At 41.4% G+C, this 26,284-nt stretch overlaps 1 protein-coding gene across 1 annotated transcript in view; it reads left to right on the forward strand.

Moving 5' to 3' along the window:
* Nucleotides 1-26,284, forward strand: part of LOC132499914 (uncharacterized) — a 55,320-nt gene that overhangs the window by 18,469 nt on the left and 10,567 nt on the right. The window contains exon 6 of the mRNA XM_060114578.1: nt 22,794-22,920. Within this exon, the coding sequence (XP_059970561.1) occupies nt 22,794-22,854 (61 nt within the window). The 3' untranslated portion in view covers nt 22,855-22,920. The remainder of the gene's footprint in view (nt 1-22,793; nt 22,921-26,284) is intronic.

Genomic DNA, 26,284 nt, shown 5'->3' on the forward strand with positions numbered 1-26,284 from the left:
ATGGTCCAGAAGATGGGCCTGCCCCTGGGCTGTCCTGGGGCAAGCTGGGTGTAAACACCACTCCCCCCAACCTCAAGGTTGAAGGCTTCCGCAGCCCTGGCCCCCGGGCTTTGGAGGATCATTTAGAGCTGACTTAACTCTATATCGTGCCCTTCTGTGTGACTTCGGCCCCTGAGTGTACAGCTTGCAGGATATCTGCAAATTATGGGTCCACTTCCGCCCCACCCTGCCCCCAGATCTACTCTCTGAGTTATAATGTGGACTTCTACATCTAGTTGGGTTCCCTAGTGGGGAGCTGGGAGATGCTTCTGGAATGATACATGAACTTCGGTGCCAGTTCTATAAAGTGGTCTCTTTTTATGACGTGTGCCATTTTCTGTAGGAATGTTGCTTGCAAAACGAGTTTCGCCTTGGAGGAAAGGCGGAAAGATAGACAAGCCTGCAACGCCAAAGCGCTGGCAGTCTTTCCCTCCTTCCAGCTCTCTTAAAGCAGCCGGGCTGCATTTCCAGGATTAGACTCGTGCTTGTGAAGAGGGACTCTGGTTGGCTTTTTTTTCCCCCGAAGCAAATGCAAATCGGAGAAAAATAATTTTCTTTCAACGATATGCAACGTATGAGTCTCTTGTTATCGTGCTCCGAGGCAGGCCTCATTTGCCCGTCTGCCAGCTCGCTCACATCTGCTCGGCGCTGTTTGGGGCATTTTAACCTTGGTGGTGTCGTGTCTGGTCCCACGGATCAAGGAGGAGTAATTAAGCTCTGAACAGCTAGAAGAATTCACGGGCCCCCACGTCTACCGCAGTTTCCCCACAGCTTAGTTTGGGGTGTTCCGGGTTCCAAGATGAACAGACGTGGGGTTCCTATTGTTCCTCGTAAAGAAGAAAGTGGGAGCCCCTGTCCTCCTCTGACCCTCATCCCCAGCCTTCCCAGGACTCCCAGGCTGCACACAATCAACAGGGAAGCCGGATCACAGGACCCTGTGTTTTATGCATCTTTTATTCGTAAAAAGTTCCTTTGTGCTTCCTGTGTGTACTAATGATAGCTGTCGTTAATAGCTTTCTGGTATAGCTTGTTCCTTGTGGGGGGAGGAGTTTGCAGTGAGTTCAGTTTATTTCTACAAAGCCCCGATGGAGGCTGCAGTGCAGTGACACCCCCTCTAGAGTCGTGGTCTATGGATCGTTTATTCTGGATTTGTTTCCAGGTTGTGTAGACTCCAAGTGGGATCCCAGCCTGTAGGGACCAGACCCGAGGGTTTGTGGAGGGTGGGTGGGCGGGGAGGAGTTGAGTCAGGTCGATTAATTGCATTCAACCTAGGTTTCCTGTCCTGGGCTGCTGCCTCCTGTTGAGGGACACCAGCTTCCAAATGGGGCCCCCTCTTGCATACACGCGTGGTTGTGTGTGGCACAACCGTGAAAGAAAGTGAAAGGAACAAAAAGCCGAGGCCTGGCGTCGGGGGGGTGGGGGAGGCGGGTTGGCGGCGGGGAAGGGGAAGTGTCTGAGGTTGGTCCAAGAGCTGACGGGGGGCCACGGCTCTGTTTTGGGGAAAGGGGGTGTGTGGCGGGCAGCCCCGGTTTGGCAGCGGCTCTCCCGGTCGATCCTTGCTGGTGCCCCCCTCCCCAAGCCCCCGAGCCCCCTTTTACAGTTGGCTACACCTGGCTTGCATCTTTGAATCGGGCAAGGTGGGGGAGGCGTCCACGGAGAGAACACTCCAGACTGGCCGAAGGGAGCGCAGGACGATGGGCCGGAGCGGTCTCCAGTCAGTGCCCACTCCCCTGGGGCGCGCCGCCGCACATCCTGGGTTCTCCGTGCGCCCACCCAAAGTTGCTTTTTGTCAGAGATTCAGCGGCAGGCGCCTGGGAAGGGGGAGCCCAGAAGAGCGCGCGGGCGGGGTGAGCTGGGGTCGGGGGCTGGCCGAGAGAGCCGGGGATCCTGGAAGGTCGGGCGGCGGGTGCGTGTGCGGGGTTGGCCCCGCGCGGGGACCTGACGGAGGAGGGGCGAGGAGCCTGCGGCAGCGCGGGTGTGTGTGGTGGGAGAGAAAATCCCTTTGTTGCCGACATCCGTGCTCGGGGCTGAGGCGGGGGAGGGGGCGCCCCTCCCCCACTCGCCGAGGGGGCGCCCCTCCCCAACTCGCCGCCGCCGCTGCGGGCCAAGTTCACTCCCGACTGACCCGAGTGGCTCGCGGCGCTATCCTGGCGCCCTGGGAGGAGGCAGGGAAGGTTCTGGTTGCTCAAAAGGTCAGGGCCAGCCGCGTGAGTTTCCCGTGCCCCACCCCGTCACACCCGCACTCCTGCTCCACAGCTCTGTTACTAATGCAAAACTTGGGTCGTTAGTGGGGACGCCTCTGGAGGCGGCGACAGCCATGACTTGGAGTGTGCCAAGAGAGCGCCTGGGCAGGCTGGATCACTCCTCCCACCCCCCACTCCCCCCCAGCACCCATGCCCGGCTGCAGGACCCAGTCGGGCGACCTCCTTCAGCCACACCCCAGGAAGCCTGCGACCCTCCCCCCGACCTGGGGGCATCCTTGGGGTTCCCCCCTCCCCACTGCTACACATACTGGGGAAAACATCCCAGGAGGACTTCCCCCAACGCTGCACACCCTGGACCGCTTTTTCTCATCTCCCACCTCCTCGCGGCCCCCAGTGCTAAAATAGGAACTTCTTCATCCCTCCCTTCCTTGACGCCAGTAGAGAAGTGCCTGTGTGTGACTCAGTCTGCGCTTGGAGCAGTCCCAGGAAGGGCTCCCGTGCCATCAGTTTTGGGCGTCCATGAAAGCCACACACTCTGCAGAAGGTCACCCCTCCCTGGCCCCCTCTGTGTCCCTGCCTCAGCCTTCCCTCTGCTGCAAGGAAACTATGTAGCCATTCTGGGGTTTGTTTGTTACGTAGAATGTTTAGTGGAGTCAGATGCTGTTGAATGGGTTAGATGTGGCCTGCACCAGCTATTGCCAGGCAGAACTCAAGTCCATAGTGCAGTTTAATCCTCTGGAAAACACGGTGCCAAAGATTTACAGATGAGGGGGCCAAAGTTGAAGAGGTCCGGCCATCTGCCCAGAGACACGCCGTGGATGAGAGTGGGAGCTGGGAGGCTGTGGTGACTGCGCGTGCGCGCGCGCGTGTCCTCCACAGAGAACCAGCCATGCCCGTGCAGTGAGAGACACCCCTTCCCCAAAGAGGTCCCCAGCCTACAGAGGACCGTGGCACATGGCATGCTGGCTGGGAGCCCTGCCGTCTGCCCCTCCTTCTGAGCCGGAAGCTCCCTAAAACCCGTCCAGGTCTTCTTGGTCACTAACTGGATAAATGCCTGATGCGGCATGGGGTGCCTAGAGAGTGAGGCCCTAGGAAGGGGCACCGTTAGTATTGGAGTGGAGTTGGGATGGTTTGGTGGCACTGCTTCCCATTCCGTCGGTCGCTGTCACTTGACAAGCGTGCTGTGCAGACTTGAACCAATCCATCAGCGCCTCAAGGGCGGAGGCAGTGGAAAGTGGCCCGGTGCCAGGAGGAGCTGGGGTGGAGAGAAAGGAGAGGTGGCAGGAGTGGCCTGGTGCTGCCTTCCTCCCTGCGCTCACGCCAGCCTCTCACGGCCACTGCTCCTTCCTTTGCAATCTGTTTGTTGCCTGCCAAGGGAAGTCGCCTTTAAAGAAAAAAAACAAAACAAACGTTCTCTCCTTCTCCTCATTCCATAATGGTGTCTTCATGGCAGGAATCGGCAGAACGGTGGTGGGTACAGCTGGGGACCCGTGTGCCCCCTCGTGTCTTTTCACAGAGGGCCAAGGTGCCCTCACTCAGGGATGCCGAGGTTGGGGGGACAGCTCCTAATCTTGGTCCCTCTGACCTCTTTCTGCCAATCAGGCTCTTCTCCCCAGCGTCCAGGCCAAGCTCGGATGCTAATCATAACTCTTGGCTCCCGGACCAGATGACTGCCCAAGTCTGTCGAGGGAGACTCAAGCTCTCCTGTGCTTGCCCCTAGGGCCAGACCGAAAGCCGGAGACCACGCGGCGAGTCTGCGTTTTGCAAGCCGGGTCTCTCCCAGAACTGGGTGTTCAGCGGGCAGCCACCACAATTCCTGGTCTGTTCTTCAGAAACCAGACCCTCCTCCGTCTCCCCGGCTGACCCCTTCTCTTGGCCACCTTCCCTCTTCATCCCTATCCCACATCCTTGCCCCCTTCTCTCCACTGCTGGAAAAAAGGGTTAAAACCCAGAGCCAAGGTGTAGCTTAGCAGCTCCCACTGGAAACATGTTGGTGCTTGTAAAGTGCTTTTCATGACTGACTTCACACATCTTGGCACTTCCAGAAGCATCACCCACCTGTGGAAGAAAAGGGGGGGGGTCGTTGAGAAATAAGGGCAGATGAGCCTCTTATATACAGCAGCAAAGCGCCTGCTATGTCTGTCATCTAAATCACGTCATTTGCCCCCTGCAGCGTGACCCACAGCCAAGGGTGAGGGAAGTCACTTTTGAAGAACTTTTCCTTGGAGGTTAACAAAAAAAGAAGAAGAAAGTAAGAAAGACCCCCAACTATTTCAATAGCCGCTTCTAGAAGAGGAATGGGGTGAGCGTGGCAGTGTCTCTGACCCTATCTCTGTGTCCCTTGTGCCCAAGATCCCCTTAGTTAGTTCTACATCCCAGAGAGATGGGGGGTGGGCCCGTTTCTCAGTGATGGTGGGGTGTACGCAATACGGCCTTTGCCCAGGATGAGGGTGTTCCTGCCCAGGATTTGGGCTGTCACTCTGGAGAAGGGCCTCACGCCAGGCAGGGCCCCCGGCTCCTTGGCCCTTTCCGCTCAGGTCCACCTTTGGCCTGGAACCTGAAGAGTTAAAGAGTCTTTAGCTCGTTGCAATGAAATTATGGCTGGCAGTGGCGCCGCTGTTTGTTCAACAGCCTCCAGTTTTAAACAGTTCACAAAAAGTTCATGGGGCAGCTAAAGATTATGTGTGTGTGTGTGTGTGTGTGTGTGTGTAGTCAGCAGGATCCAGTACTGAGCCTTGCCCCTCCTCCTCTTGTTTCTTCACGGCCAGCCCCCCGCCCCGCCCCGCCCCCACTCCCGTGACACTGGACCACGCTCGGGGCCTCAACCCTCCATCTGAACCTGTGCACGTAAGAACACTTCATCCTGACACTGGGTGTTATTTCTCTGTGCGGCGTTAATATTGAAAACCCCACCAGACAAGACCTGGAAGGGCGGGGAGAGGCTTTGAAAGCACCCCGTGGTCCCAGGTGTCTCTAAACTGCATTCCTCTCTCATGCTAAGTCCAGGCCGCCCTTTCTAAAGAAAAGCCCTTTCAAGGGAAGGGGGCTGCTGGCCCTTTTTGAGGGGAGGGGAGAGGGCTCAGTAGGATGATTGTGGCAGCGGCCTTTCTGTTTCCTCAGTCAGGTGCTCAGAGGTCCTTGTCCCAAGGTGACAACTAAAGGAGACATGTAAGAGGCAGCTTGTGTAAGTTTTGAAGACTGGAGCACCAGAAGATTGGGGCTTCGAGGGCACACATGCTTCGTCCCTCATCCTTTTCTTAAGGGTTTGATGGAGTGACCCTTTGGCTTCTGGTATAATGTCCAAATTTCATCATGACACCCAGCCAGGGGGTGGCATGGTGTGGTCCTCCCGCTGCAGCCACGGCCAGGACACTTGCACCGAGGAATGTTGCTCCTCCACCTTTTAGATGAGGCTTCCCTGGACATCTTCCTTGTGGTCTTCCTTTTGTTAGAAGGGGCTGCAGGGGTTAGGGAGGGGACACTTTGTTGAACGTGCCTTGTGGTCGGCCCTGCACTAGTGGTGGCCTGCCCCCAACTTGATTTGTATGTTCGAAACACGGAAGAACAGCCCGTGAGCCCCCCACAGAACCTTCCTTGATGCCCAAGTCCATCTGAGTCCACCTTTTCGGGGCACTGTGGCCAGCCACTGGAAATGCCCCAGTCTGTCTGAAGAAAGGGACGCTTCCTAAAGAAATAGCTTCTCTAAAATCCCACCAGGCCGGACACAACTGGGAGATCCCTGCCTCTCCTCCAGCTTCATCGTTGAGCCTCTAACTCTGCGGCGTGGGGCTCTTGATGAACAGACGGTGTTCTCTTCTGTATAGGGGCCGACGGGGGATGCTGGTGGACAAAAGCCTGTGTTAGGACAAAGAAATGCAGAGGGATAGCCTGGCTGGCTTTGGGATTCATAACATATCTTTGGGCTCATAACATATCTAACAAGATATAGCAATCTTTTTTGATTTTTTTGAAGTTTAAACAAATAGTGTACTCTGCATGAATCTTGTCTTTCAACTGAATCATTCTACTGTGGAATTGATGATGCTATAGTACTAGTTTACGAAGAAAGTGTAGTAGGCTTCACATATCTCCATATCTTATATTGATGGCATTTAAATTCTAATACCGAACTGTTATTGTTTCATAAACTAGGAGAAAATTGCGCTGATAACAAGCAGGAGAAGCTGGCAGAAACAATAGATTTTCTACTCTTTGCTTTCTATTGTTTGTAAGCCTAGTTACCCTAGTTGGCTAGTTAATGACAACACATAATGAAATTTTCCTGGCTGCTAATTAATTAGCTCTAATTTCACTAGTTTTGTTACTGGTAAGGCTTCCACTAATTCTATGTGTGAATGTCTTCTTACCCTACTCATCCTATTTTCCTCTTTGAGCTTCCTCATATGTAGAGAACCCATTTGATTGACTTAAGAGTCAGAAGATACTTATAATCAGAGAAAAAGCAAAAAAGAATGACTATAATGCCAACTAGTATAACTATTAATTAGAACTTATGTTTTGAGGATTTTCAGACAGAAGAGGGATAGAAATGATAATAGTTTAGTTTTAGGGAAGCTGTAGTACACAAATAGAACCCCAAATCACACCACAGATAATTTTCCAGGAATTTAATATATCTGATATACACTCAGTTTGTGCCCATGAATGGTGAGCAACTGGAAGTAAAGGAGAATCACATAGTTACATTTCTGGACAAATCAGGTTATCAGAATGATGCAATAATGACACTTCTTAGGCTTTCTTATGTACTACGCTAAATGTTAAATGAGATTCCTGAGTAAAAGCATTACAATGACTTCAGCATTGTGGGACATGAAACACAGTGAGAACTCAGAGCAGGGAAGGAAATAAGTCATGTAAGCAGGAAAAAGAATTGAAAGAGCTGAAAGATGTATTACTTGGCTGTCAGGTGTTAGGAGAGTTTATTTGTGCTTTTTCTTAATCTTCATAACGCTCTTGTCAGAATGGTAGTAACATACCCATTTTTTGAGATGAGCGACCTTTAACTGTAGGTTGCACTTGATTGTCTGCCAGGTTTTCAAGTCTGTGATGGGGACAGTAATGTCAGAAATTTCAATCCCAGTCAAATCAAGACCTGGTAGAAACACCATTAAGGAAGTGCATAGTTTTGACCCAAATTTAACCAAATTAAAATGTTGTTCTTTCTTCTCCAGGATGATAGTCTGTATTTCAAAAAGAATTCTAATTCTTGCCCCATAACAATTTCTCTGAGTTCTTTGTGCCAACTAAAGCCTTTGATTGATTTTCATATTAGCAAAGCCCTGGAATTCTATGCAAAATGCTATGAATAGTTATCTACCTATCTAATTATTTTTAGCAAGAGGATGCAGTGCCGTTATCAGATTCTCAAAACTCAATCAGATTATCTAACAGTGTACATTAAATGAGGTAATGAATGCCCTTTCTGGATCCAAACATTATAATATTTTTAATCCTTACCGTGGTCCCTGAAATGTCTATTATCTCTAATTATCAGTAAGGGAACTGAGGCGTCGTAAAGTCTAAGCTAGTGAGAGGTCTGGAGTTCAAATCCAGGTCAGTTTCAGTCTTGAACACCACTAATTCTATAGCCTACACTGCATTCTATACTCTCACTGTAGATAATCAATAAATGTTCATTTATTTCCTTTACCCCAGTTGGGGACAAAGAACATGGGTGTGTGAAAGAAAGTACAGATAAGTTTTAATGTAAATGATATAATAATAATGCTAGTCAGCAGTTATGGAATATTCATATTGTGCTAGGAATTGAGCATTAAGTACTTTACAGGCATTCTTTTATTTAAAATCTCATATATATAATACCTACCTTAGGAAGTAGGAAATATAAATGTTGCCAAGGTGTTTGAAATAATGTGGTCACATACAGTCAATGAAACTGGGAAGGAGTTTTCTGGGCTGATGGTTGAATTTTGGCCAAGACATTAAGGGGAGAAGGGATGAGCACTGGTGGGGAGACTGAAAACTTATTCATCGTAGGGAGAAAGCACTGGTGGAAGCATTGTACCGCTTGCTTAAGAATTGTTACCCTCATAACCCCAAAACTGAGGTTTTGCTGAAAGCTGAAGGCAGATTTCTTGCAGTGTGAAAAAGAATTTACTGATATCTCTTCATCTCTTCATGTTTGAACACGACTGTTTTGCAGATTTGTTGAAATGACTCAAGTTCTCTTTCAGATCTGGACTAAATGTCTGTGTCACAGCATTAGGGCCTATGAAGCAGCATTTGCAAGCCCATACTCACCTCCCCCCTTTTTAGTGTTTTGCACTCTGGAAAAGTAAACAACAGCAACAACAATATCTTATTTCCTTTTATCTATAGTTATTATTAATCTTGTCAGGAAACCCAATTTGATATATTTATGCTAAAATATAAATGACATTTTTCCAGTTTTATTGAGATTTAATTGATATATAATATTGTATCTGTCCAAGGTGTACAATGTGATGATTGATATATATATGTATAGTGTGAAATGACTACCACAATAAGTTTAGTTAACCTTAATTCACATAATTACAAATTTTATTTTTGTGATGAGAACTTTCAAGATCTACTCTCTTAGCAACTTTGAAACGTGTAAAATATGGTATTGTTAACTGTAGTGACCAAGCTGTACATGACATCACCATTACTCACTTATCTTATAACTAGAAGTTTTTATCTTTTGATCATCTTCACTCATTTTCCTCACCTCCAACCCCCAGCTCTGGCAACCATCATTCCATTCTTTCTATCATGAGTTCAGTATTTTAGATTTCACATATGAGATCCTAAAGTATTTATCTTTCTCTGTCTGACATTTCATTTAGCTTAATGCCTCCCCAAATCCACCCATGTGGTCACAAATAGCCAGATTTCCTTCTTTATCATGGCTGAATAATAGTAGGTTGTATGCACCCCATTTTCTTCATCCATTCATCCACAAAAAAACACTGAGGATGTTTCCATGTCTTGGCTACTGTATTGGGTTGGCCAGAAAGTTCATACAGTTAATGAATACACTGTTCAATAAAACTTGGTGAAAATGAAAATTGTGTCTTTTATTTTTACTTAAAATAAATCTTTGACAAAGCCAGCTAGGCATCCCTTTGAGTAATGACTTATATCATGTTGAAATATTTTAAACATATGAACAGTAATAGCTTAAATGACAAATGTTACTAATATTGGCACAATTGATCAAGGAGAATATGTTAGAATATGTTAAAATGCAGATGGACAGTGAAAGAACAAATATAACTTTTAACTAAATATTGTCTTGATATTTAGACCATTGGTTAAGAACATGCTAACAGGTTTCATCCATTTCAAGAAAGCAGAATATTTGCAGATCACTTAACATTTACTAGGTATGTTCTCAGTCTGGAAGGATATATTTCATTTACATGTGTCATTTAATTTAACCACATCCCTCTGTAGTAGATAGTGTTATCCTTATTTGCAGATGGGAAACAGGCTCAGAAAGATTAAGAATGTTACCTAATTCTAGTAGGTAGCCAAACCTAAACTGATCTAATTCCAGGGCACAGCTCTTTCTGACATGTCAGTGTGGGTCTTTATCTCTTTGAGAATTGTTGAACATTAAAAGCCGCCTTCCAGGTAAATGCATAAAGAAAAAACATGAGCAATGATATAACAATACAAGTCTCACTAAATAATTGGTGTGTTTGGCCTTGCTTTTGCTGACAGATCTTTTGCAAAATTGCTTTTCTCTGAGATAGTGGACTTTAAATATTTTCTTTGAAGACTTTCCTAAACTATACCTATCAGAAAGCTACTTTCCTTTAAGGCTAAAGAAAAATGAAAGCTTACTTAACTACACTTAGGTGCCAGGGTCATACTATGAACTCTACACCTACCAGGATGCACGCTAAGATAGGGTGGCTCCACAAACTGTCCATAGTACTGTGATTTCTTTCTGATATTTTTAAGTAGAAATAATTTAATAACTATTCACAAAAGAAAGAAACACTGTTTCTTGGTCCTCAATATCATACTGCTGTAGGCTAATTCTCTCTTGTTACCCCTTAGTATAGTGAGTGTGTTTTGGGGACCCTCCTTCACGATCTTCTCCATTCCAAGAGCATCTTACATAAATCCAGGACTTCTCAAGCAGCCAGTTTTGCCAGATGGTCTTAGGGTTGGTTGTACCCATATATGTATAATCCTGAACTTCTCAAGTAAGGTCCTTATAGAGCATAATGGCTAAGAGAATTGGTGCTGATACCAGACCTGAGTCCAAATACTGCCTATGCCCCTAACTAGCTGTGTAACCTTGGAGATGTAACTTAAGCCCCTTAAAGGGATTAGATTTCTCACCCGGAAAATGGTATAATACATGTATCTACCCCATATGGTTAGTGTGTAAATTAATGTAACTTGAGATGGTGCATGTTAAGCATTAGCACAGTGCTTGTCTCTTGTTAGTAATACCTGCTTTTATTATTAATTATTCTCTATATTCCCAGGTTCAGCAAGGTGCCTAGCATATAATAGTTGTTCAGCAAATATTTACTGGATTGAACGAGCTCTGAAATTTAAGCATTGGGTCAACAGCAAAGTAGTCACCCCACCATCATTTCTCCCACAGAAAGGGAGAATAGATGGAAGCCAGCCATCATAATTTCTTTTCTTGTTCTAAACTTCCCATCCAGGCCCAGCAATAAAATAATCTTCCTGAACCCCAACAATTTCGAGAATTTTTCAAATCACACTATTTGAAAATAGTTGGGTTTCCCTAATCTAATATGTCCCAGGACCCCAAGGTCACCAAGCTTATATTAATGAAGTCTAGTTAAGAGAAATGATTACAGTTAGTAAACCAACTGCTTATGAGCTCATTGGGCTTTTTAAAATTTACTCTCTGCACTTCATAGAGACACAGGTAGTTTGCTTTTGTAGGACTCTCCACAGTCAAAGTAGTCTTTCAAAAAGCACAAATCAGATGCTATTATCGCACTGCTTCTAACCTCTAAAGGCTGTCTATTGTAAAGAGATTAAATTTTCAACTACTTAGCCAGGTTCACAGGGACCATGTGGTCTGGTCACTTACTACATCTTTCCCTGACCTTCATGGGGTTCGAGGCACAGTTATGTTTTTCAGTCCCTCAGATGCAACAAGCTCTAGTTCTTGCTCTCCCAGCTTTAGATTGATTGGCTCATCCTTCTACCCAGACCAATTTCCCTCTGATCATTAAGGTCTCGGTTCAAACGCCACCACTACTATCTTGACCAAAGAGACCTGCCTCCTCACTGCCTCTCCATCCCATTGTCCAGTCGTATTTCTGTCGCTGTCCAAAATGTATTTACATGTTGACTCTGTCTTCCTCCACCACTGGACACTTGCTTAAGAGCAAGGACTTTGTAATTTTTTGCTCACCACTGAATCTTCCAAAGCTTGCAGGAGACACTGGCACATAGAAGGTGTGTAGGAAATGTGTGTCTAATAAATGAATAAATACGTGAATGAAAAAATACTGTGAAACACTAACACAAGAATATTCTTCTTTCAAAAGAATAATGAAAAATAATTTCATTCAATAAGAGTCAATCTTAGTTACTGATACATGACTTAGTAGTTCCCATTCAATTTAAAATGTTCCATTTTTTTTCTGATACTTCACAAGTCATTAATTAAATGTTGCTCGCTTTTAAGGCTAATCTGTGAGACATTATTTAACTTGTCTACTCTAAAGTTCCGGCATTAAGTCAGGCGGGGCTTCAGCAAGTACTGATCATGTGACCTTGGCCTCTCATTGCCTCAGTTTTCTCATTTGTAACATGGGTATAATAATAGGCTTATTTCATAGGCTTATGAGGAGGAAAACCTCATATATATATATATATATATATATATATATATATATATATATGTCTATGTATATGTATTTAAACAGTGTCTTAGAAGAGTGTCTGGCACATGGTAAGCATTATAGAGTATTGACTGCTGCTACTAGTACTGTTATTTTGAGAACTAACTGTTGAGAATAATCCTTCATATAGTGGTTTATTCCACTGAAGATAAAGGAAACTAATAGAATATTAGAAATCAGATTAAACACAGAAAGCCAGTAAAATATACCAAGACAGAAGATGATGAGAGTGTAAAAGCATAGAAGAAAAAAAAAACGGTTTTTGTTTTTCTTATTCTTTTTCTTTTTTAAAGAAGGAAAGAGCCTAGAATTAGGACAAAAACTATTCATTGGCTATACTGACATGGAGATCGCTGGTGACCTTCATAAGTAAAATTTCAGGAGAGTGGGCAAAGAGATTACGGTGAGAGAAGTCAGATGGATGTAAATTATAGAGTAAATGGGACGTGAGGAAATGGAAACAATATATGAAGATAACAATTTTGAAAAGTTCAGACAGGAATTGGCTAAAGAAGATATGCAGGGATTAGGGGAGAAGGGAGGCTTTCATGTTACACGTATAGTTTATAATATTTTAAGTTGGAGTTACTAGTCTAGAATGAGGTTGAATTTTGGCAAGAATCATTCATAAGGAGTAGATGGGCTGTAGAAAATGCAGTGCTGTGAAGTACTTGAGAAGATGAGAGAAAATGAAATGCTGTCTGTAGTGCACATGGCCTTTTAACGTTCACTCGTGTAGTAAAAGGGAATACAAAGATCAACGCAAATGCTAATGAATTCATGGATTTGGCAGTGGACTATTTACTTACTGACTTCTGTGTTCTTAGTGAGTCATGAAGCACCTCACCAGCTCAGAGTGAAGGAAGTAGAGAGGATGGAGGGACATTTGAGGAGGGCAGGTAAAGCTTCTCAGAAAATAGTCTGTAAGGAGAATTAGAAAGAACGTACTGTAAGTCAGAGCAATATTTCCAGTCTTGAAAATCCATTTGAAGTTGGTGATTATTAATTTATTGGAATACCAATTTGCCCTGCCACATGATTTTTCTCCAGCTACCTGGATATAAGTTACGCAGAGGCAGAAAAGAGTGAGAGATAACAATCGAGGGAAAATACAATTAATATTTTTTTTACCTTTTTCCACTTCCCCGCTCCAACTCTGGGGAGCCTTCACGGACATGGCTGCCCTCCCAGCCTCCAGCAGCACTCTGTTATCAAAGAATTCAAAGAAATGGAACATAGGTTTCCAACTTATTAATTTAGCAGAATCAAAAATTATATATAATGTCTTCTGTTGGCAAAGATTTTTGCAATATAATTTGGTTCCATCTTTTGACAAGTAATTTGGCAATGTCTAGCAAGATAAAAATGTTAATAGCTTTTTACACATTAATTCTAATTCTGGAAGCTTATGCCAATAAATAATCTATAATCCAGAAAATTATTATATAAAGATGCTCATTGTCATGTCATTTGTAATAACAAAAAATTGGAAACACCTTTAATTGTTAACAATAGGAAAATAGTTAAGGAAATTATATCCACTTAGTAGAAAGCTACACAGTTACTATATTATAATTACAAGATGATGGAGCAAAATAGAATAATGCTTAATAAAGAAAGAATGAAGAAAGCTGACTTAAAATTGTGTCTTCCTTATGACAGTAATTATGTAAACATATAAATATTTATTAACACTTAAAACCAAAATAAGGTTTTAAAAGCTCTGTACCAGTAATGGGGATTTTATGTTTGTTTCAAAATATTTTTTAACATAACTCTTATAATTTTGTTTTTTCTACTCCTTTTCTTAAGAATTTCTGATTATTACCTCATTTTTCATTTCATAGTTTCAAATAAAGTCAGCAATTTTATCATCAGAGGAGATTAGACTTATTTGACAGTTCATAATTCGAAGTTATTTGGTATAAAAAGACCATATACACTTGTAGGTGCTTTCAAAATAAAATTTCGAGAATTTTTTTTTTTTTTTTTTTTTTGCTTAGTCTTTCCTAGTATGGAGATTAAGCAAATACCTAAAATTGCTAGCCATGCTTTTTTCATTTTTCTCATTTTGTTCATTTATCTTGCCCTTCACAAGAATGATAACAAATGAGTCTGCAGTTGCATCTGCCAATTTCTTAAATCCTCTATTATCCACAATATGAAACCATACTAATATGAATGTTTCCAATATTTTCAGAGCTCTTTAGTTATTATACTTTAGCATTCTGTATGAAGTATCTTATGTAAGTGTAAACTTTAGACTCAACTTCTGGAAGCTTTTGATTTCTTAGTTCAAAAGTGAGAGATCCTTAGTTCAGCCCTATGATTAACAATTACTTGTATAGTAGGAAGCTCCTAAATTATTGTTTTATGGATACCTGGTAGTTTTCTTGCCATTTCTCAGAAGTTCTCTATTAAACACATTCTCTCTCTCTCTCTCTCTCTCTGTCTCTCTCTCTCTGTCTCTCTCTCTCTCTCTCTCTCTCTCTCTCACACACACACACACACACACACACACACACACACACACACACATTGTGATTAAAAGCACAGACTTTGGCATTATGAAGTCTAAGGTTCAATTTCCAGTTCTGTAGTTTCTGGACCACTTCACTTTAGCAAGTAACCTAATGTCTCTGAACCTTGTTATTTTCATCTGTAAAATGGAGATTACAATTATATCAGACAATCCTCAAAACACCCGTAATAATTTTAGAGTTTCAGAGTCAGGTACAAGCAGGCACTCAGTAAATGGCTAGTACTTTTATTACTTTATTATTATTTAGGTCTTGGTTTTCCTTGAGTCTGTGAGTCCCCATGATTAAATGTAATTTCCAGTAGATTGAATAACACCTGTTTTCACCAAAAACTTTAACTGAGTTCATTACTTTCTGTGAAACCCAGATTAGTTTTCTGCCTTCTTTTCTGTGCCGTATGTAGGTGTTCAATAGATTTATTTAATAAATGTATGAATGCATGAACACGTAGATGAATTTTTAAATGCTTCTTTTTGAGAAGGTAGAACAAATGTGACACAGTAAAACAGATAAGAAAATAGTGCATGGAAAAAATGGCAAAGTCATGTATGTACCCAGGGCCAGCCTAAGAAGAATTGCTTTTTTTCTTTTAAGGGAAAATGTGTTGAATAGCTTATTTTAATTATTTCTAAAAGTTAAGTACAGGGACTTCCCTGGTGATCCAGTGGTTAAGACTTCGCCTTCTGATGCAGAGGGTGTGGGTTCAATCTCTAGTCGGGGAGCTATGGTCCCAACATGCCTCACAGCCAAAAAACCAAAACATAAAACAGAAGCAGTATTGTAACAAATTCAATAAAGACTTTAAAAAGTGGTCCACATCAAAAAAAAGAAAGTTAAGTACAAAAATTTGCTGATGATTTACATATTTAGCACCAATAAAATAATGTGAGATTAGCTGTACTAAAACAGAATGTTGAGCTACATTCACATTAAGTGACATTATATAGTCTAAATTTGTGGAAAACTTCTGAGATGGCTGAGGAAAAGTAAGATGGTGAGTGACCTTTGAGCAGAAAAAGACAGAAAGAGAAATGGCCTTTTCTACATCCTATTGCGCCTCCAAGTAAAATGCTTGGTAATCTAGCTACAAAGCTATATGTCATTTGGCTTTACGCACCTACTGTGATTTACCTTGTGAAGATCAGATTTTGCCATGGATAGGATCTGTAAAAGTATCACACATTCCAGTACCATTGGCAACCACAGCTACCAAAAACTCCAATTTAAATCGATGAACCTAATATCAGATGATAGTATCATTTCCTTGTGGGTGTTTTGGGAAAAGGTGGGTAGGAAATGTATAAAATTGAGTACTTTATTAACTGAAAAAACAATTCATCATTTTGAAAACATAAAATACATTAAAGTTGTTATAGCATCAGGCATTAATATTTCACTGTACTTTAGTCATTGCCTACAATCAACATTTTCTGCCCTTTGAAACAGAATCATGCTTGTGGTATGCATTAATCATATAAAAGATTAAACACTGAAAAGAAATTCAGCCTTTAAAGACAATTTGCTTTGATTTATTCAGTGGGTTCTTCCAAAAAGTTAATACCAAGAATTATTGCTTGTTGAATTGGAGTTACAAATTCTTTCAGAGTTACTTAGTATTTTCTGTAATATCAGTATCAAGGAAGGTAAAGCAAATTTACATATTTATTAGGAAATACAGGCACATAATCATAAAACAAGAAAACACAGCGTTTTTATAGACTTTATTTTTTAGAAGTGTTTTAATTTTACAGAAAAATTGAGAAGATAGTATAAAGTGTTTCCATATACACTATACCTATTTCCCTCTATGATGATCCACTTACATTAGTATGTTACATTGTTACAATCAATTAACAAATATTGATACATTATCATTTACTATAACCCATACATTAGTCCAGTTCCTTAGTTTTTACCTAATGTCCTTTTTCTATTCCAGGATTTCATCCAAAACATCACATTACGTTTAGTTGCCATGTTTCCTTAGGCTCCTCTTGGGTTTGATAGCTTCTCAGGTTTTCCTTGGATGACCTTGACAATTTTGAGTAGTTAGGTTTTTGTAGGATGCCTACTACTAGAATTTGTTTGATGCATTTTTCATGATAATATTGGGATTATGTGTTTTGGGGAGGAAGACCACAGAGTAGAAGGGTTATTTTGTCAGATCACATCAAGTGTACAGAGTATCAATATGCATTATGAATGCTGAGGTGGACCTTGATCACCAGGCTGAGGTAGTGTTTTTCAGGTTTCTCCATTGTAAGATTACTGTTTTCCCTTTTTCATACTGTACTTGTTTGGAAGGAAGTCAATATGCTCAGCCCACAGCTAAGGAATAGGGAGTTATGCTTAAGATGGAGTACTACATAAACTATTTGGAATTCCTTTGCACTGGAGATTTATCTATTCTCCTGCATTTATGTATCCAATTATTTATTTATATCAGAAGAACTCATGGATTTTTATTTTATACTTTGGGTTATAATCTAATTCTACTTTAGTCACTTTGTTCCTCAAATTGCTCTAGTCCTGACCCTTGTGAACTCTTTTCAGTTGGCTCTTGTGCCACTCTGTGGTATCCCCGTCCTATTTTTTTTTTTTTTTTGGAACTTCCTTACTTTCTGACACTATAAGATGGTCTTGTATATAAATCTTGTATATTTACTGCCCCAGTCCTAGAATCAGCTATTTCTTCAAGGATAACTAGGTCTTTTTAGTGGAGAACGGTATTAGACAGCAGGATCTGGGTGTGGGGTGTGCTAATTGCTGCTCAGATGTCATTGCTTCTAGATCTTCTCAGCTGACAGAGCAAAGAGATAATATCTGTGTACATTACCCATGTATATGCACATATCTCTAAGTATCTCTCTACATGACCATGTGTATTAAGGTAATATGAAGCAATATTAAGCTAAACATGAATGTATATTGATGTTTCCAACTTTAATCTGTTACCACATAGATCATCTTAGCCTCATCTCTTGCTTATCTTTAAATTTAAACTCCAGCAAAACACTTGGCTTCTAGAAGTATGAAAATCAAATTGTAGCAACTTTGGGAAGCCACATCATCTAGCAGAATAATTCTTAAAGGGCAAGGTGTATATCATCAAATTTTAATTTACAGTCAGCAGTACTTTTTAACATCAAAAGACCTCCAGACCTCTGCTTCCAAGAAGATGAAGTAGCCCATTTCTCCCAGGTTCTCCCACTTAAAACTAAAACCCTGAACATAACAACAAACAAACATAGGAAGACGCTGAAAGGTGGAAATGAGAAGGCAGACTTAACTAGGGACTTTGGGACTTGAGGAATAATGTGGTGATGAGTCCCCTGCGTTTCCTGTTGCTTCCCATACATCCTGGAGAGGGTATTACAGGACCCCCAATCAATAACCACCAACAGAACAACAGACAAAAAAACTTGAAGAAAACCCCACAAAACCCTGTTCCCCCTAGCCAAAGTATGAGGAAAGGGGTTGCTAAAGACAGAAGACCATTTGGGCAATAATATACACACTACTCGAGCCAAGTGCCAGTGGAATATACACACTACTCGAGCCAAGTGGAATATTGCACCCATCCCCTATGTCCTGTCGTTTCAGTTGGGCCAAGGTAGGATTTGATCTTCCACACCACCCCACTCCTGCCCTCCAGAAGAGCCAGCGCTCTTGGTTCCCCACCAGGTTGTTTCAGTGTGGTCCAGTGGTGAGCTGAGCCTCCACCCCTTTCCATGAGCAAACAGACTTTAAAAGGTGGTGCCTGACAGGCTAGTTAACACTGGGCTGCCCTCACACAGTCGTGGGGTCCAATGGTGGGACTTAGCCTCCATCTCTCCCTGACATCAATAAGAATAGGGTGTTACAGATTGGAGGGAGTAGGCACCCCACTAACCCCCAACACATGATGTCAGTGAGACCCACTGGGGTGCTGAATCCCCATAACCATCCTGAGGCAGTAAGACAGAATGAGATGGCACAAGCAGGGCTACTTGGCACTTCTCTTCCTCTTACCCTGGTGTCAGTGGGGCCAGCAGGTAGCTGACCCTCTACCCACACCCGGCATCAACAAGAAGGAATGAAGTGGGAGGAAGGACAGCAAACACTTCACTTCTCCCCTCCCCTTGTGTCAAGAAAACTACTGGGGACATGAACTTCCACTCCTACTAAAAGGCAACAAAATGATATTAATGTTCCCACTTTTGGGGGGAAGGTGTCAGAAGGGCCAATAGGCTAGCTGAACTTCTACTTGATCTGTCTGCAGTGAGACAATGTAAGTGCCCACTTTTGCTGCGGTATTGTCAGTAGGGCCCAATGGAAATCTGTACGTAACCCCCCAGTCCTCATACTACGCCTCAAATAGGATGACTTCCTTCTAAAAAGTAATAATAAAATTAAATGCGATACACAGTCATGTAATAACTCACAATGTTTAGAATGCAATGGAAAAATACTCATGACACCAAGAACCAGGAAATCACAGAATAAATGAGAAAAGACAATAAACATACACCAACACTGAGATAAGACATCTATTGAAATGATCAGACAAGGATTTTAAATAAGCTGTCACTTAAATGCTTCAATGAGCAATTATGCGTTCCTTGACAGAAATGTGAAAAATAGAAAATGTAAACAAAGAACTAGAAGTTATAACAATAAAAACAAATGAGAACAGTAGAACTGAAAAATACAACAATCAAACAACTTTGCTCAAGAGTAGAGTGGAGATTACAAAGCATAGAATCATGAACTTGGAAGAGATCAGTACAATGTACCAAATGTACAGAGCAAAACAGACTGAGGGGTAGAGATGGGAGAAAGAACAGGATCTCAAGAACCTGTAAACAGTAACAAAAGCACTAACTTTCATATCATCAAAGTTCCAGAATGAAAAAAGAGAGCAAGTAGGACTGACAAAGTATTCAAAGAAATCATGACTAAAAAGTTCCCAGGTTTTTAGAAGACATAAACACAAATTCAAGAATCTGAACAAACCCAAAGAGGAAAAACACAAAGATATCCTTGCCAAGACGCGTCATAATTAAACTTCTGAAAAGTAGAGACAAAAAAATTCTCGCAAGTGGACAGGCAGAAACAATGCATCACTTATTGAGAAACACCAATTCCAATGACAGCATATTTCTTGTCTAAAACTCTGGAGTCAGAAGCATTGACATAACCTTTTTCAAGTGCTAACAGAAAAGAACGCTCAGCCACAAATTCACACTTTGATCTCCACTTTCTTGTTTGACTTACATTAATGGACTACTAACTCATCTTTCTATATCCGGGACTGCCGTCACCCTTCTCCAAAAATCTAGTCACAGTATTTCCAGAGTGATCGTTCTGAAAATGAAACAAATGTTTCTTATAAAAATACCTGATTGTGTTATGAAACTTGTCTCTCTTCTAAGTTACCAGTTAAAATCCTTCAGTGGATTCCCATCTTTCTTGCAGTAAAATCTCACACCCAAACTCTCTTTGTCCTTTTGGGCTGCTGTAAGATTATACTGCAGGTTGGGTGGCTCATAAACAACAGGCATTTTTTTCTCACAGGTCTGGAGGCTGCAAGTGCAAGAATAGGGTGCCAGTATGGTCAGATGAGGGCCCTCTTTTGAGTTCCAGACTTCTCATTGTAACCTCACATGGCAGAAGAGCTTCAGGAGCTCTGTGGAGTCTCTTTTGTAAGAGCACTAATACCGTAATCATTTCCCAAAGGCCCCACCTACTAATACTATCACCTCCGGAAATTAAGATTTCAACGTATAAATTTGGAGGGGAACACAAAGACTAGACCTTAGTACTTACTATACATACATGGACCATTCATGGTCTGGCCTCTACCCTCTCCATTGTCTTCTTTTCTTACACTCCAGTGAGCATTTCTTTTTTTTTTTTTTTTTTTTTTGCGGTACGCGGGCCTCTCACTGTTGTGGCCTCTCCCGTTGCGGAGCACAGGCTCCGGACGCGCAGGCTCAGCGGCCATGGCTCACGGGCCCAGCCGCTCTGCGGCATGTGGGATCTTCCCGGACTGGGGCATGAACCCGTGTCCCCTGCATCGGCAGGTGGACTCAACCACTGTGCCACCAGGGAAGCCCCAGTGAGCATTTCTTATACTGATTATGAATGGAACTCCTTTCTGGACTGATCCTTAACCATTCATTTTCTGGCAAACATGAATTTATCTTCTCTTTTCCTCAAAAATTCACCCTTCCTTCATGTTACATACCCATTTCAATTGCCTTCTACAGGAAGCCCTACTGATATCCCCCATATACTACTCTCCACAGCATGCATTAAGGTCTTACCGTGTCTTCCTATAGCATTCTGTAATAATCTTTATGGTAACTATGGATTTTCTTACTTGAATGTCACAATACATTGAATTCTAGGTGGCACGATAATGATTTTAGTAACAGTAACACTGGTGCCTGCCTAGTTTAACCCATGGCATTCTTTAGGTGTTCAATAAATGTTTGTTGAATGAGTGAATGAATGAATGAATGGTCAATTTGAAATCTTAATCATGTTACTTTTCAAAAATCTGTTAAAAGATACCCACAGTTTTCCAGAAGATTAGGGACTTAGGATCTTAAACTTGATCTAATAGAGGAATTTTTACTCATACATCATGTTTAAATACCGCAAAGTAAAACCATTAACCCAGGAATTTAAGGTTATCCATTTGGACTTGCAAGCCAATAATTAATATATTCTGCCCCAACTGTATTAGATGGTTTCATTGCTCCACTCATATCTCCCCAGCACTCATCATTCCACTATATGCTGATAGAATCATGCTACCACCTGCAATTATCCACCTTAGGGCAGGCCAGAAGTGTACAGGAGTTAATGTATCTGGGTGTAGCTTTCAACCAAGGACAGAGGGGACTGGAAGATAAGTACTTCAAGTTTCTCACCGATTCTTGGGATAACTCTGAGACATGTTCTGTAGAGTTTCACAGAACTCCCCTGAAGTACTGGCAGCAGGTCCCTGCAGGAGTAATTTATTCAGTAATGCACCTCTTTTGGCTTCCTTCCATGCCTCCATTCTCAATTCCCACTCCACTTCTGAGTTTTCTGGAAGCACCTCCCAGATGAACAGTTTGCATTCAAATTATTGCCTCAGGTTCTGCTTCTAGGGGAATTCAATTTATAGCCTCCTAACAATCCGGTTTTCCTTAGAGAGCCATCACTGGTACAAGTACCAAGGCATGGCACATTATGTATCACTCCTCCTAAATCCTAATATTTTTAAACAGATAGAAAAGAGTATGACCTTGAAGAGAAAAATCGTTTGAATGAGAATGGCCAATGGATAAAGGGAAGGAGAGACAGTGCCATTTGTTTTCCATTAATGATAGTGTGAAATTTATGGGCAGATGGTCTAACAGCTGTGACTATAATTTGAGGAGCCTGCTCCCTTGGTTACAGAAGACTGCTATTGTTATTATTATGGAAGCACAACCTCATGACTTTATTGCTTCGCTTGATGTAGCCTTTTCCTTTACCCTTAAATCTTTCTACATCACTGAATTGCAGCCAATAGCTTTATTTTCTCCCTATGGCTCCATCACAAAAAAGACACACATGTGCACACACACACACACACACACACACAGAGTTTTGTGTATGCCAGGGCTTGAAAAGACAAGCTCATGGTGCATGTATGCAATGGATATTGTACATTACAGGTCTCTGTGAAATAGTCTTCTGCAGGTTCCTATGTTTATTTTATGAATAATTAACTTTAGTAAAGTTAATTTCCTGAAGATCTTGATGAAGACTGAAGAAAGGAAGTAAATTTTAAAGAAAAAGACTTAGAAACTTGCCCTTTTTGCCCTCTCTTTGTATCTTAATGAACAAAGGATAACTGGGCCTTTTTTGAAGTCTTTGCTTGAGTTGAAGACACAAAATGCAACCTGTACTCTTATAATATGTTCAGTTCATGAGTACACAAACTTAGAAACCGTGAATTTCCCTAAAGTTATTATACCATTTAGAAGATGTTTGCTTGGACGTTTACTTAAAACCAAACAATTGAGGTCTATATGTCCAAATAATTTCCTTCTCTCTTGCTGTTTCCATTTCAGTTTCCTGAGTTCCTGGGAAGGCCTTGTTTCCCCAAAGGAACGATTTCTGGTAGAAGTCTGAAGGTCTGACCCAAGAAAAATAATCCAGTATAGCCAATGAATTGAGGACAAGAAGGTTTCCAATCAGGTAGGAACATTTAATCTCATACATTACAATCACCTTAAGTAAGGTGTGCTGATAGCTGGATATGATTTAACTTCTTGGAAAAAGATGCATATATAACCTACCTCACAAGGAAGCTGGTCTCAATTCCCTTAGAGGTTGTGGTGTTTATTAGAGAGTGCCTTGGGGGAAGACGAATACAATAACAGTATGATGCTTTTTTTTTTCATTTTTAGCTCATTGTTGCCACGTACACTTGGTGATCTTGGTGCCTGTGGTTTAATCCCAGGAGGTTAGACATGTGGAACAGCACATTGACCCTTTTTAGTATTTTCTCCCAAGACAAATCATTTTTATAGGTTGTCTCCATGGTCTTCTAGTTGCTTATCAAAACTAAGCATCAAGTCTTCTAAGTGAGCAAAGCCCCAGTCAGTGTGAGGAAATCAGCTTAGTTCTTATTGGGGCACATCTTCTTGGTCTTGGCACAAAGTGAGTTCACATAGGGAGTTAGAAGGAGGAGAATGGGGCATGCGAAAGGGGAGTTCTCTGTTCTCATTTACCTATGCATGTTGAAACTCCACTAACAGTTTTATTTTCATTAGCAATTTGTGATAAAAACTTAGGGTAAAGGGAATAATGAAGCTGTCCCATTATATGGCAGGACAAAAGATAGTAGTGACATCAAAATCAGGGCCTATCCATCTCATTTGCAGTTATATACTCAGTGTTTAGCATGGCATTTGACCCCTCATCAGTATTCAATAAGAAGATGCGTGTTGAATGACTTAGGGATGAATTAATGAATGAAGAAAGTTAATATGGTAGAAAATGTGTTTTATCCTTGTATTTTTGTGTGTTGACTTCTATATTCCAAGACCCAGAACTGTAAGTGACACATAGAATATAATCAATAAAATTTTGTTGAAAGAATGAATGAGTCCCCACAATTCTAAGAATAATTTAAGACCAACACAGACCCCATATCTGCCAAGGTCTATGACAGAAGTATCCAGAGATGAAAGCCTGGATCTCAGCTAGTGGTAGAGCTGACAGAATTTATCTAGTTTTAATAATTTACAGCTCATCCCATTACATCTAGGCATAGTACCTACGTGAGCCATACAATTAAATGTTGACTGAAAAAAATGCACAACCTGAAAGTTGAGAATTATGTTTTATTTGGAGGACATACTGAGGACTTAAATCAGGAGACAGCCTCTCAGATAGCTCTGAGAGACCCTTCTGAAAAGGTAAGGGAGGGCACAGGATATTTAGGGGTTGTTGCAAAAAAAAACCCCAGGTAGTTGGAACATTAAAAGATTACTGTTAATTAAAGAAACTAAGTTAACTTAATAAATTTAGCACTTTCCTATATATGGTGAGATGCAGGAATCTGGTCTCATGGAAATCTTTCCCTTGATATGCACTTTAATTATCTAGGGCCAGTATCCTGTTTTCTCCATCCTGAATCCCCTCAGGGTGCTGATGGCTTGATGGCTGTAACATCCTTTGTTACTGATACCGCAGGCTACATTCTTTGTCCACGTAAATGACTTGAATATGCATAGTAAATCTGTGGATTTGCAAAACGTAATTCTTGGAGCATTTTTAGAAGGGCAAAGTTAAGGGCAATTTCAGAATCACTAGCAGCTAAAATTGCTGTTTATACTTTTCCACCGGTAGGTAGTAATCTGCTGTTGCTATCTTCAGTATTCCCAAGGGATAACAAAAGCCATTTAATTCAAGAAAGAAATGTAAAATTTAGCACAATGCAACTTCCACAAAACCAAACACACAAACGCACACCCAACTCTCGCAGATATGAAGTAATAATCTAAAATAGAATCCTGGAACTAATTGCAAAAAAAGAGCAAATGTACTCATATTGGATAATTGTATTCTTTTATTAATGTTTGATATATATACATATATGTATTTATTAATAAAATTCAGAGTTGCTATATGGAGAAATAGCTCTGTACCAATACTGTCTTTGTATGTGTTTATCAATAATGTATGAGATTGCCTCCTATGCTCCTTTTCCTTTATTCTCTTGCAGGCAGTAGATGTAGTTATCGGTTGTTTTTAAAATTTCTAGGCAGCCAAAGGACTAGTATCACTTAAATAAAGAAGGCAAATTGTCCCAAAGTAGGAACAATTTTCCTTCATTATGGAACATAAAGTCCTCATATGAAGGGGGAAGAATTTCATAGCTAAAAGCTTTCAACTACAGAAGATTTATGAGTAACTATGTATGTTGTTTCAAAGTGGACTCTCTATAATTAATGTCTAAGGGTTATCTTTGGTATACAATGGATTTTGATTTTTTGAATATGATTAGATAATATACAAAAGAATATATTTAATTGTATGTAAGTTATGATAAATAATAAAAACTCCTGAAACACACCACCGAAACTAAGAACTAGAATCAAAACTGCTGAGTCTTCTCTCTGTTCTCTACCCTGATCCCACCTTCCTGCTTTCACCCAAGAAATCACTCTGATCTTGGCTTTATGTTCAACATCCACATAATTTTTATCTGATTTTGCTTATTATTGAGATTTATAAAATTGATATCATACTTTAGTCTTCTGTGCTTGCTTTTTTTACTCAACATTATATTTCTAAGGTTCACCCACTTTACTTTAACTAGTGTTCATTCATTTGTACTACTGTATAATATTTTATTGTATAAATACAAGAAAATGTCTTTATTATTCTATTAATGATATTTGGGTTGTTTTGGGCCTATTACGGACAGTACTTCCATGAACATTTATTTTAATGTTTCCTGGTAGACATGTGCAAGATTTAGCGTAAGTAAAAGAGTAGACATACTAAGAGTAGAATTGCTGAGTTGTAGGGAATTCAAATATTCAACTTTAAAAAATAATGTCAAAATGTTTTCCAAAGATATGGAATCAATTTTCAGCCCTTTTGCTCTATAGCTTCACCAGTTAGAATGGCCATTCTAGTCTTTTGTTCCTTGTATTAGTCTGCTCAGGTTGTCCTAGCAAAATACCTCAGATTCAGTGGGTTAAAAAACGAGATTTATCTTCTCACAGTTCTGGAGGCTGGAAGTCCAGGATCAAGATGTTGGCAGTTTTGGGTCCTCCTGAGGCCTCTTTCCTTGACTTGCAGGTGACCACTGCTTCCTTGCTATGTCCTCACATGGCCTTTTCTCTGTGTGTATACATCCCCCGTATCTCTTCCTCTTCTTACAAGGACACCAGTCATATCAGTTAGGGCCCCACCATTATGACCTCATTTAACCATAATTATGTTTTTAAAGTCCCTGTCTCCAAACAGCCACATTGGGAGATGGGGCATCAACATACGAATTTTAGGGAACACAATTCAGTCCATAACAATTTTAATTTGTATT

The sequence above is a fragment of the Mesoplodon densirostris genome, chromosome 12, assembly GCF_025265405.1.
Source record: "Mesoplodon densirostris isolate mMesDen1 chromosome 12, mMesDen1 primary haplotype, whole genome shotgun sequence".
Lineage (NCBI taxonomy): Eukaryota > Metazoa > Chordata > Mammalia > Artiodactyla > Ziphiidae > Mesoplodon > Mesoplodon densirostris.